General features: G+C 43.7%; 1 protein-coding gene across 1 annotated transcript in view; it reads right to left on the bottom strand.

Moving 5' to 3' along the window:
* Window positions 1-3259, bottom strand: part of CYP19A1 (cytochrome P450 family 19 subfamily A member 1) — a gene marked incomplete at its 3' end in the record, with an annotated part of 28787 nt that extends 25528 nt beyond the window's left edge. The window contains exon 1 of the mRNA XM_079769782.1: window positions 3094-3259. Within this exon, the coding sequence (XP_079625908.1) occupies window positions 3094-3238 (145 nt within the window). The 5' untranslated portion in view covers window positions 3239-3259. The remainder of the gene's footprint in view (window positions 1-3093) is intronic.
* Between the last annotated feature and the right edge of the window lie 9997 nt (window positions 3260-13256).

The following is a 13256-nucleotide window of genomic DNA, read 5'->3' on the forward strand; positions in this document are numbered from 1 at the left end:
AGAGGAGCAGTAAATGCTTGACTGCAATTTAGTATGGAGACAGCCTTTGTGAAGCCAACAACTGGGCCTCTTTCCTGCTATCTAATGAAGAAGCTGTTATGTGAAAGGTATTTCACACTGGGTATACACCCTAGAGAAACCTGCACACACGGATGTTCATAGCAGCACGGTTCACAATAATCCCCAAACTGAAGACACCCCAAATGCCTTTCAACAGTAGAAACAGCAATTAAATATAAGATGTTTGTATAACTACAGCCCATATGAAATACAGCTGCTGGCCACCACGAGGATGAATCTTACAAGTATAAAATTGAGCAAAAGAAGCAAGATAGAAGAGCAAGTAATATAGGATCCCATTGCTAAAACATTTAAAATCAGGCAGCACTAAACTACATATTGTTTGGGGATGTGAAATTAGGTGGTAAAACTGTAAAAAAGCAGGGAATAATTGTTACCTAACAGAAGCACGTTTACCGCTGCGGGGAGAGAAGATATGATTGAAAAGACACAAGAGACGTTTTTGGAGACTCTGCTGACATTCTATTTTTTGTCCTGGAGCATGATGACATGTTTATTTGTGCTCTATTCCATAAAATATTTTCTTAGAGGAGAAAAGAGAATATATTGCTGTGTCCTTTCCCTTGGGTGCCCTGTGGGGACCTGGGGCCCAGAGCAGAGAGAGGCTCTGGGGGAGAAAACCCATGTGCAAGGTTGGGAAATGGCTGTGTGTTTTGGGGGAAGAGCTGCCAGGTGCCAGGAACTGTGAATCCTGCACAGAGATCAGCGCACTCTTAGCATTTCACCAGAACCGAAGCTTCTAGAGCTCCTAATTCCTCACCCAGACTCTCATAGCTCTCCCTGGCATGGAGTCACCTGTCTGTGCATCATCTCTATACCCCCATGTCTCCCTCACCTCCCAGAGCCTGATATAGCAGGGACAGTCAGTACATGTGGGTTGAAGAAGCTTAGATTTGAGTCCAAGTTTCATCGCTTAGTAGACATGCAATATCTACCCTCTTTTAGTTTCACGTTCTTTATCTGCAAAATAGGCAGAAATACACCCACCCCACCAGAGTGCTATGAGGATCACAAGAGAAAATGGGTATGAAGTTGCTTTGTTGTAAACTATAACTTAAACTTAAGGGCTTTGCATCATTGCACCTTCTTAAGCTCCTTTGGCTTTCGCTGACTCTGAGCTTCCCCAAACCTGTAAAATTGAGAACCCAGAGACCAGTGACGAGAGGGAACTGGCCAAAGGAGTTTAGAAGTATTGGTTGAAACTACCCCAGCAAAGCCAATTTCCTCACTTTTCCTACCCTAACAAGAAACATGGGATCTCAGAGTCTGTGCCACAGAGGATTCTGAGCAGACATCACATTTTCAAAGGGAAAGCCTGGACCTAGAAGATCCCTGACTAGCAAAATGAGCAGCCACGTGGGAAGCAGGGCTTCTGGTTGCCCCACCATACATGCACTTTCACTTTCCATGCAGCTGGGCATCTGACAGGCCATTTCTCTCTCACCTGTAAGATGGGGAGGTTGAACTTCATGGTTTCTCGTTTTTGTCAAAACAGTTTGCTGGGCAAGGCAGATCGCCTCTTGGGGCTCAGTATCTCCTTCTGTCAAATGAAGGTGTTTGGCTTATATCAGTGCCTCTCAACCCTGGCTGCTCAGGAAAAATCACTTGGGGAGATTTTTTCCCCCAAATATCAGCATGGGGGCCCCTCTTCATGTGTGGCTGAGAGCCACAGCACTATGTGACCTGTCAGTGTATGGCAGCACGGTGTCCCCGGCCCACAGCAGGGAGCAGAATGGGCGGCCACCGAGGCTCCTGACCCATAGCTCCAGGGATGCCAGTTCTCATGCTTGCCCCCTGGACTGACCTCCTCACTCGTGGGGCTGAGGGAGTTCTACCACCACCTGCAGCATAAACATCTGTGTGTGTGTGGGAGGGGGGGACTAGTTTAAAATGCACCTACTTCACCTCCACTATTCCTGGAATCTGACCTGGGAGCCCACTGGGAAAGAAAAAGTTCAGTGAGAAAGGATTTCAAGTTAAAGACCATGGAAGAATATTCCCTCAGACTCCATCAGGGAGTAGAGAACAAAATTAAATGTTTTGTTAAATTGGGCATCAAAGTAACCTAAAGTACCAGGCTGAATTAGATAGAGAGACAGGCAGTTCTCTGGAAATTCTTAAAGAATCCAGACACAGGGCACTTTGCACCGGCCCCATACTCTGGCTCTAAATTACTCTGTGTTGAGGCACACCCACGCTTGGAAGTGTGTAATGACTATGCTCCTGAAATATAACCTTACTGTATAGCTTATGGGATTGGGGCAGATGCCTGCCACAACGAATTTTCACTGAAAACTAAGGAACTAGTCTGTATTTCTGATTCATTCTAAATTAATCTGATGGTGGTGGAGTGCTGGGGGTTCCTAGTGAATTTATCTGGTTATTTATATTATACTCTACTTTTGATTGACCCACAGATCTTGTTGAAGAATCTATCAGGGTGTGATGTTCAAAGGAAATTGTAGTGGTCCCCATTCTTCCAACTGCCCAGGTCTTATCCAGTCCTTATGGTGGCACCATTATCACCCCCTCCCCTTAAGAACAAAAGAAAATGAAGAAGGAGGGTTAAGGGAAAGCAGGGAGAAGGCCTGGATGAGGCAGAGTGGGAAGGCGAAGGAAAGGAGTACAGAAGGTATTCCAGAGACGTTTCCACCTTCAGAGCAAAATTGGTATGAATTTGAATCCAACAAATAAACAACAAAAAACCCCTGAATTTTTTTACCTTGCTCCTTCCAGTCTCAAACTTACGTTAAAGGGTTTGTGCCAAGTCTGCCTTACCAGAGATAACCACAGAGTAGAAGGTGTTATCTAATATATTTTAAAATACTTTCATTTAAAATGTACAGATAATTGATATACAATTTTTCACCTGAGTCTTCATTTGCTAATGTTGCGGTGGGATTCAGCCATCTCCCCAGGTTTGCTCTGTGTCTTTTACAAAATTTTCTTTACCCTCATGGACCAAAAAACCCAAGTAAATAATCTTAGATACAAAACTAAATGATGACTTACCTGGGATTGAAGATGTGTCCTCATGATTCCAGACCAAAAAAAGAAAGCCAGTGAGCAGCAGGATGGGCATGGTGGCAACAGGAACAGCTTCGGGCACTACGTTGGTAATGTTATAATGCACTGGGTTCAGCATTTCCAAAATCATACTCTGTTCCTCTATCTCAATGGAGGCAAGTTAAAGTCCTGTGGAAATCAAAGGGGCCGAAAAATTAGAGAATCCCCCAAGAGGTATAGCTAGGACTCCTGTCCCTTGAGAAGATGCTGTATTGTAGAGAGCTGCACTTCGTTTTATAGCGTGATTGGACACTTAGACAAGACAAATTTGACTTGTGGGTACAAGTCAAAACAAGCAAGCCCAAGAGAGATCTTTTGGCTTGACATGCAGCATTTCTGACCTTGATAGAGTCTCAGGTTCATTTAGACGCTTGGTCTGATAGAACCTTATCATTTTGCCCTTGAGTGGATAGAGTGACTGAATTCCCAATCGAGAGCAAAATTTCTTACCAAAATACAAGAAAATGAAGCTCATTCCAGAGGTGGAGTCGTTCTGTGACTTCTTCAGCAGATTTTGTGTAGGCAATCTTTTCCCCTTGCAGCCAAATCACTTTTTTTTTTTTATAAAGCAATCCCCCACACCCTTCCTTGCTCAAAATTGCTTTCCCCAAAGAATAAGCTTCTCTAGCAAGAATGTGTTTCTTTGTCATCAGCGAGGCATTCTCAGAGCCCCCCCTCCCCCATTAGATTATCTATTGAATTCAGGTTGACTCACTCAGGACAAGTGAGGCTTAAAACCTTTTGCATCACAGGCTGAATTAAGCAATGCCTGTGGGGGCCAATGTCCGAGGTAATAGGAAAGAAGAATGGGAGAGGAAGAATAAAGAAGAGGAGAAAGAACAGGAATTGGAAGGAGGAAGAGAAGAAAGGACAGAGTAGAATGCCACCTGCGATAGGCTCAGGTGCCATTCAGCAACCTTGCTCCTCACAGCAGCTAACCTGTGCAAGTCGATTTTCAGTTTGATTTGTTGGTTCTGTTTTTCAACAACATAATGTTGAGCCTGTCTTTACAGTAAGGTTTCCTAATATCTATACTCTCAAGAGAGAGTTTCGGAGATGCTGATTTGTTGAAGATACCTAGATTGAATAGATTTGTAGGGAGAGGAAAGAGCAACCATTCAATGCAGTTTCCCAGGGGCTGATGACTATTTCAGGGTTTACCTTCCCTTAGAAAGTGCCTGAAGTTTCCAGGACTTGTAATGGCTCTGAAACAGATTTTGGCTGGGTTTTATCTAGTAATAAGGTGCTAGATTCTTAGCCAGGGCTTCTAATTGGATTTCGGGGACTCTGTGAACTCCCTGAAATGCTGCATAAAATGCTATATCTGCTCATCTGTCCTTTTTAGGGGGAAAGAAGCTAGACCTCTCATCACATTCTTAAAGACTGTGTACTTATAATTCTCCCAAGACCCATATGAGATCTTAATCATCCAACCAAAGACCCATTTCTAGCAACTACTTTCAATTGCTTGATTCAGTCTATTTTCCCACTTTTTAAATAATCATTAACAGTTAAGTGCAAGACACTAAAAATACCTGTACATGTACTGAAAAGTTAATGTGTGTGTGTGTGTGTGTGTGTGTGTGTGTGTGTGTGTAAAGTTGAGACTGGAATTCAGCAATGTTTCTATAATTATCTGGTTCCTTTGTTAATGAGTAGGCGCTGATTTGCACAGGTTGAGTTTTTTGGTTTTTAATTTCCAGAATGGAATTTGATATTCTGAGTAAGCTCCTGTGACTTTCTAATAGCAGGACCCTCCAGGTTTCTGGTCATATTGATGAAACCTGAAACCAGTGTTAAAAGCGTAAGTGGAGAAAGTGATTGTGACAAAAAGGAGGATGATGTCACAGAGGAAATGATGCTGGCAGAAAACTTCACATTAAAGGAACTCTGAGATATTTCACAACATTGAAAACACAAGGGATAAAATATTGGGAGCTGATGCAAATTTATAAAGGAGTATGACAATTCACCAATGTGTTCACCAAGGTATGCTCCCTTGGTATCCTAAGTTATACAAAGAAGGCATGACCTGTTCAAATACTCTTGATATGTGTGCTTTTTAAACAAAGAAAGAAAACACAGAAAGAATTGCAGTGTTTCTAATGTTTTAAATTACAGTGTATTAAATATTAGTTTTACTATTTTTTTCATTTTCCTATATATTAAAAGCCTACAGTAAGAGTTTTTACTGTTTTAACAAAAATGTGGAAGGTCACAGCAGTGATTTTTCTCTCTTGGTTTTGATTTGGCGCAGTTTCAGCTTGTGTGGTGTCACTTTTACAATCCCACATTTTTGTGTGAGGTGAGGATTGCCTTGATGTCTAAACGTTTAGTGGGGCTACGTTTCTCATCTTCCTAAAAAGTTCATCAAGATGACTCAAAGTACCATTTAAAGACCTGACAGGCTAAGATTTTTTAAATTGATCTTTTAGATAGAGAAGGGGAGGGAGGGAGGGAGGGAGGGAGGGAGAGAGAGAGAGAGAGAGAGAGAGCAATTTGTTGTTTCAGTTATTCATTGGTTGCCTCTTGTATGTGCCCTGATCAGAGATCGAACCTGTAATCTTGGTGTATCAGGACTATGCTCTAACCAATTTAGCTACCCAGCTAGGGCAGGATGAGAATTTTTTTTATGCTAACAAAGCATTTTGCTATATGTCAGGCACTTTACAAATATCAAGCCATTCATCCTCACTGAAGTCATAAGAGCCAAGTGTGAGGATCTCCATTTTACAGGTGATGAAACTGAGGCATAGTCCTAGGGCACCCAACTTGTTTGTGGCAGAACTGGGATTGGAGTTCATATAGTCTGTCTCTAGAGCCCATGCTCTTTTTTTTTTTTTAAAGAATATATATATTTTTTTATTTCATGAAGGGCGAGAGAGAGAGATAGAAACATCAGTGATGAGAATCATTGATCAGCTGCTTCCTGCATGCCCCTACTGAGGACTGAGCCAGCAACCCTGGCATATGCCCTGACCAGAATCAACCTCCTGGTTCATAGGTAGATGCTCAACCACTGAGTCACACCGGCGGGGCCAGAGTCCATGCTTTTAATCATGCCATTTTGTTGCCTATAATGGGATTCATTCGGTCCCTATATTCAGGGACTTTTTATTTATTTATTTTTGGGGGGCTTCATTCTTTCATCTGTTTAGCAAATGTTTATTGAGGGTCTGCACTGTACCAGGCACTGTGCTACCCACTTTAAATGGCTTTGATCGGGACCAAGGGGTACAGAGAGAGAAGCAGAGAGGATGGGGGGTGGGGGCATTTGAGGCTGGTCAGGGAAGCCCACACCTCTGGGTCTTGGACTGCAGAGGCCTAGCACCCCAGCTGCTCATCCCAGTTGGATACCGGCCATGCTCACAATGCCTGCTCTGAGGGCACTTTCAACATGGCCCTGCCAGGAAAAGGGCTTTCACATGCCACTGGGAGATGGAAAAGGAGAGAGGGTCCCAGAGCAAGCCCCTGGGGTGAAAGGAGCAGGGCCACATTCCTGGACCTCTGCCAGGCACTGGGAGCTTCCCAAGCCCCCACTTATCTTTTGAATCCTGAATTGGAAGAAGGCAGATAAGACAAGCCCTTGTCAGTGACATCTGAACCTTCACTGCTTTGTGAACTCTGCCTTCCAGGTGGACAGGAAAGGGCTGGCTACATTGGTCACGATAACAAGAATGCGGGTTGGGGAGGGCTGGGAGGAAAGACTTAGGGGCAAAGAAGGGTCAACCAGTGACCAGCTCTGCCTCAGACCAGCACCCACGGAGCCACAGGGGTCACCATGGGGGCAAAGCCCAACCAGGGCACAGTGTGGCCCCTTCAAGTTCCCACCTTGGGCAGGTGGTGGGAAAGTAAGACAGAGAGAGGGACGGGGAAGGTCAGAGAAGGCAAGAGGCCAGATGAAGGGAGCAGGGAGATGTAATGGCTTCCATCTAAGGGTTGCTTCTCCGTGCACCTTCAAGACCCCACAGTCTAAGAGACTCTGAGCTGGTGCTGAGAGACAGAAATGTTTCTGGGACAGAAAACAAAAAGTTGGTAGTGGGCCCCAAAGAAAAGGACATGAGGCAAGACACAAGCTACAGGAAGGTGGTCCTGGCCACATGGCAGCCACGTGGCCACAGTGGGGAGGATTCAGAGCCATAGGGAAGCCAAACAGCAGGGCTGGGAGGTGCGACTCTGGATTGGGCCACAGATGCCCCTTAATAGCAGAGCAGCTTTGGTCCAGGGTGAGGGGAGCTGCAGGAACTCCAGGTGGGAGCCTCCAGGACAGCTGTGGAGCGGGGGCTCACCCCCAGCCTGGACCTCCGTCAATTACCCTGCTCCCACTCTCAGCATCAAAGGGGTAGGGAGAGCAGCAGCCCTATTCAGGGACTTTTTAATCATTTATGTTCATTCCTAGGCTATTCAGAAAGACTCCCTTTAAAGGAATAAGCTTTATAGACCTCATAAAAAAGATTATCTTCTCCTTGTGTATTGGTTTTCTGTTTGGTAGGACATTCTTATAGGCCACACAGACAGGTTACACAAAGGCCTTTGAATGGTGGTACCAGAACTTCATAGAGGTTACTTACATGTCTTGGGTGCCAGGAATCCTCTCCCCTCACCTCCATGCATATGTATACATATAATTTATACACACACACAGGCATTTATTTGCAGGGTGGTCTCTACACTCCACTTGCTGGGGCATCCCACAATGAGCTTTGGCCACCTAATGAACCAGACCTGTGCTCCTGTGCTGCATGGAGCTGCGGGTATCCTAACACCTTCACTTAATGCCTCACCAACCTCAGGGCAAGGAAATGCTAGTGCTATACCCAGAGTCCCCAGTCTGAGTGGGCCAAAGGCCCTTAGAGATATAGCAGAGCCTGTATGTCCTGGTGACTTTGGGATCAGGACACACCATGGACCCACAGTGCCAAGAGGGTCACCCAGGTGCCCTGATATAGCCCTGACCATCTGCAGAGTAGGGAGACAGGCTCTAACCTTGCAGAAGTGCTGCCTACCATGGCCAGACACTTCTAAATCCTACCTTGCAGAATGGGGGCCACCTGTCCAGCAGGGAGATGACCTTACCACCTTGGATGTCAAGCCTGCCCTCCTTCTCATTCTCTCCAGCACACCTGGTTTGTTCTTCTTTATACCCCCACTCCCAGAGAAATGAGACCCAGCCACCTGCTGCATCTTCTAATTTGGGTATCCACAGAGGGTTGCCTCCTGGGCTGCTGTTAGGAGAGAGACAGATGTGACCTCAGCCACCCAGGGCTGACCAGGTCTTGGAGGGGGAGGTACAGACTCTTATTGAACAGTTTCCCAGGCCAGAGAGTGTCCTGTCCCAGGGAGGGGCTGCTGAGTGGGGCTGAGGGCCTGGAGGGATAAGAGTGGGGGGAGAATGAGCATGATGTTAAGCAGAAAGAATGATCAGCAAAGAACATAAAGAAAGCTGGTGACCCAGGGCTCAGAGAGTGGGGAAGTGGGGTTTACTGGGGATGGAGATAGTGATAGGGAACACCTGTGCAAAGCCTTGTAGGCACATTAAAGATATTGGAATTTGTCCTAAGAGAAATGAGGAGCCATGATTTGAGCCTCTTTAAGCAGGGGGTCAACAAATAACCCATGCCTACTGTTTCCATTTCCTTTCTAACCATTTCCTTTTTAAAACTCCAGGCTTTTGCTTCAACTACACTCATACCAGTCTCTCAGAAGTTACATATGACCTTCCTACTGCCCAGTCCACACCTTTTTACCTTCGTCTTTGTTGTTCTTGATCTCATCCTGTGTCATTGGACCCCTTTGGCCATTCCTCCTTCTTGAATCCTTTTGTTTACACTTACTGTGATAGGCTTTTCCTTTTCTCCCATTGTTCCTTCTTATTCCTCTGTACCCTTCGGTCCCCAGATTAAGTGCTTTGCTTCACACTTCTGAGAACTCATTACTTTTTCTGACTCCAGTTCTTATTGCTGTTCCTTCTTGGCCATATCCTCTCTCTTTAGCTCCATATCAGAAGCCTCAAATGCCTAGTTAACATCACCATCATTCCACACTTATGTCTAATATAAGGTGACCAGACGTCCCGCTTTTGGCGGGACAGTCCCGATTTTTAACAATTTGTCCCGCGTCTCACGGCGTTTTTAAAAAGTCCCGATTTTTGGAAAGAATGCACGACAAGCTAGGGAACGGCGGGAGAACGGGAAGGGAATATACGGTTTTTGGCAGCCATGTGGCTATTTAGCCAGGATATGAGTTTTATATTATTTTTGTTAATTTTATAATGTTAAACTTTAATAACAAATAATTGTTGAGAACTGATTATCGAGAACTGCTTATCAAAGTTCGCATTGTTAATCAGTTATTAGAATTCGACCACCATTGTTTGGACTTAATGAACAATGGCATTTTTTGGGATTGGCAACGATGAAAACATTTTGTAACTGTCTCTCAGACGATACACATCGTACTGCGTGCTAGTAAGCTAGTTAAACAAGTGATGTCATTACAAATCAGCTATTCAGATAATTTAGGTAAGTAATTTATTTATTTATTTCATAAATACATAAATTTTCTTGAATTTAGCAGACAGTACTCATATTATTTATATTTTATAGTGGCGGCAAAAAGTCTAGCGCTGGCCTTGAAAGTGACACTTACGACTTATGTTACGGCAAATTCAGAGGAAAAATAATACAAGTTAGTATTGTTATTATTTAGAAAGAAATATAGGATTAAAATAAATTTTAAAATATAGTTACTTTATAACAATCAAATTAATTTAATTTATAAACTAACAATAAAATATGTTCATGTAATTATGTACCTACTTACTGTGTTTTTAAGCAATATGTATATAATAATTTATAATATAATTTTAAATTATTTTTTTTAGATTTTTAACATAATGAGTAGAAAAGAGGATGCAAATTCAACGATGATCTAAGAAGTGAATTTCCTTTTATTAAAAAAACCAAAAGCGATTACAATATAGACCAAATTTTTAATCAAGAACCACCCCCCCACCCTCACCCCCACCCCCCTGGGCCGAAACCGGTTTGGCTCAGTGGATAGAGTGTCGGCCTGCGGACTCAAGGGTCCCAGGTTCGATTCCGGTCAAGGGCATGTACCTTGGCTGCGGGCACATCCCCAGTAGGGGGTGTGCAAGAGGCAGCTGATCGATGTTTCTCTCTCATCAATGTTTCTAACTCTCTATCCCTCTCTCTTCCTCTCTGTAAAAAATCAATAAAATATATTTTTTAAAAAAAGGACCCCCCCCCCCCCCCCCCGGTCAATGGTGTCCCGCTTTACCAATGTTAAAATCTGGTCACCTTAGTCTAATACCAAATCCGTTAGCTCCCTCCTAAATTTCTTGTCTCACACTTCGTTTTTATACATTGGTTTCATAGTCATTCAACTTCAAAATCTTGTTTTCACTTACCCCTTAACTTTCCTACCCATATCCCTCATCCCAATCTAAACATGTCCAGTCCCAAAGTTCTAAGGATATTCCCTAAAAATGTATTGTCTTTGACTCAAGGAACTTTTCTGAACTTCCTTTACTCCTGGTCCATATCTTAATTTTTATAATGGACCTTAACCCTACCATCTGCTTGGTTTATTCTTAGGGGTCAATTGAAGTAAAATTCAAATCTGCTTTCTGAATTCTTGCCAAAAGTTAACTTCAACTCTCTAATCCAATTGTTTTCAAAAGCCTTTGTGAAAAATTTATTGGGGCCCAACTGGCATGGCTCAGTGGTTGAGCATTAACCTATGAACCAGGAGGCCTCGGGTTCGATTCCCAGTCAGGATATGTACCAGGGTTACGGGCTCGATCCCTAGTTGGGGCGTGCAGGAGGCAGCCAATCAATGATTCTTATCATTAATGTTTCTATATATCTCTCTCCCTCTCCCTTCCTCTCTGAAATCAATAAAAATATATTTTAAAAAAATCTATTGGAGATTCTTGGTGGACCCTCCACTCTGAGAAGTCCCAAGATCTGATGCCCTCAAGGGCTACACAGGTGACACAAATGAGGTGAACAGACTTGTAGCACATTATAGAGCAGAGCCCTTTTCTCAAAGTATCAGGCATGATGCCAAATAAAACATCACTCCGTGGGCCCAATCTAGACCCCAGCCCATTCTCAGCCTTTACTTAGTATCTGAATCAATTGACATGACCCAAGCAATTACACTTAGACCTAATTGTGTCCTTTCTGAAATGCCTTTGCCTAGTCAGGCTTTTGTGTCTGGCCATAAGCTAACCCTGAGTGACTTTATAATATCAGCCATCCATACTGTTTTATCTAAAGAGATGTTTTCAGGATAATAAAATCATTTATATTTATCCTTCAGAATTGAATGTATTTTTGTATGTTTCCTCAAATCCCTTACATATAAGTGGGGCATTAATTCTTAAAAGTAATGTCTTTCTGTTTCCTCTCCTAAAAGGTGAGTTCCTCAAAGCGCGGGATACATTTCTGTCTCCTTCACGCCTGTATCCCACTCCTAGAACAGCATCCAGACCTTGGTACATGGTTGCTACAAACTTGTTGCCTGAGTTTGCATTGTTTCTGCCTTTGTCCAGATTTCACTTTCTATTGTAACCTCCCTGACCCCTTTCCTCTCAGGTCTTCCCTTTCAGTTCATTCTGAACACCACTGCCAGATAGTTTTTCAACTCAGTTTTTTATCACATCAATCCTCTGCTAAAAACCCTCTGTGCTTCCAGTGGATTAAAGGCTTCCAAATTCATCCTCACTGAACCTTATTTCTTGGCTCTGACTCCTCACTGACCCACAGACATCCTACCTGGGAGTTCGTCTCATATCCCCCCAGCTCAGCTGGTTCTGCCCACGGGTCTCCTGGGAAAGGTCTGTATTTTCCTTCCCTGAACCTTCTTTTACCTTACTTTCGTTTGATGTAGGATATTCTTTTTTTCTTTTTCCAACTGTTAAGTCACTCTATAACTCAGAGTCCTGGAGAATTTCATTAAACATTTACTAAGGACCCTGACTGAGTAAGGTGATACATTCAGGAACGAGAGGCATAAATCCCAAGGAAGGTGTTATGTACCAGGACTCTAAAGGATGACAGGCAGAGCTGCCCATGAACTGCTACACCAAGGAAACATGGCTTACCAGAGGTTGAAAGACACTTCAAGTTATTCTAGTAGTATAGTTCTCTTCCTTGAAAAATGAACCAACTACATGAGGTCCAGACAAGTAAGATCACTTTCAGTGGTCACTTAAAAGTGGGAAAAGTTTACCCTTGTGCACATTCTGAGATCTGATTTCCATGCTCTGGCACTGGAGTCCTGTCACTGGAGGTTCTAGTCATTTTTCCTGGAAAGCGTCCAACTGAGTCACTGGAATTTTCTTATTCTGAAGCAGGTGACATATAGGACTCAAAAAAGGAAATCTGGATGGATAAACATTGTGTGGTTGGTGTGGACTTCTCTTCGAGGCACCACTAGGTGACCTCAGCCACTAGCATTCCAACCACATAGGGAAGACTATTGACAGTGCATAAAAGGCAAGTTACCCTCACAGATAAATGTACAAGCTTCCAAAACCCACATTTCACATGAGCATGCAGACCCAGAGCTCTTGGGCATCAGGCAGGGCTGGGGCTTTTGTACTCATCTTTGAGGTCTCACTACTTCAATGCATTTTATGGAACTTCTTTCGTTGCAATAGCTTACTGGCCAGCCACCAGCAGGCCTGGCTGGCCCGTAAAAGCTTTCATTTTTGCCCCTTTGAGGGTGCCTTCTTGTCCCTCAGATACCTAATCCATTGTCTTCCAGTGGTATTTGGTATCTTCTCCAATGAGAGTTTGCTTTAAAGTATAAAACACATCATCAATGAAAAGCCTTCTAGACCTTGATCACTTAAGGCCTTTCAGGACATGAGTCAAGGGGTGGGGGTACAGAAGATTGTGGGACCAGAGTTCTACCAGGGGGCCCTCAGATGCTGTTGTGTAGGGACTGCATGACACCCACACTGAGCCTGTCTTGTGGAGGAGGCAGAAAGGGCAAGGCTGGGTATCATTCCTATAGCAACAGTCATTTCTCTAAGAGATTTCCCACCCCTTCACTTTTTTTTTTTTACTCTGTTGAAT

Source organism: Cnephaeus nilssonii, assembly GCF_951640355.1.
Source record: "Cnephaeus nilssonii genome assembly, chromosome: 4".
Classification (NCBI taxonomy): domain Eukaryota; kingdom Metazoa; phylum Chordata; class Mammalia; order Chiroptera; family Vespertilionidae; genus Cnephaeus; species Cnephaeus nilssonii.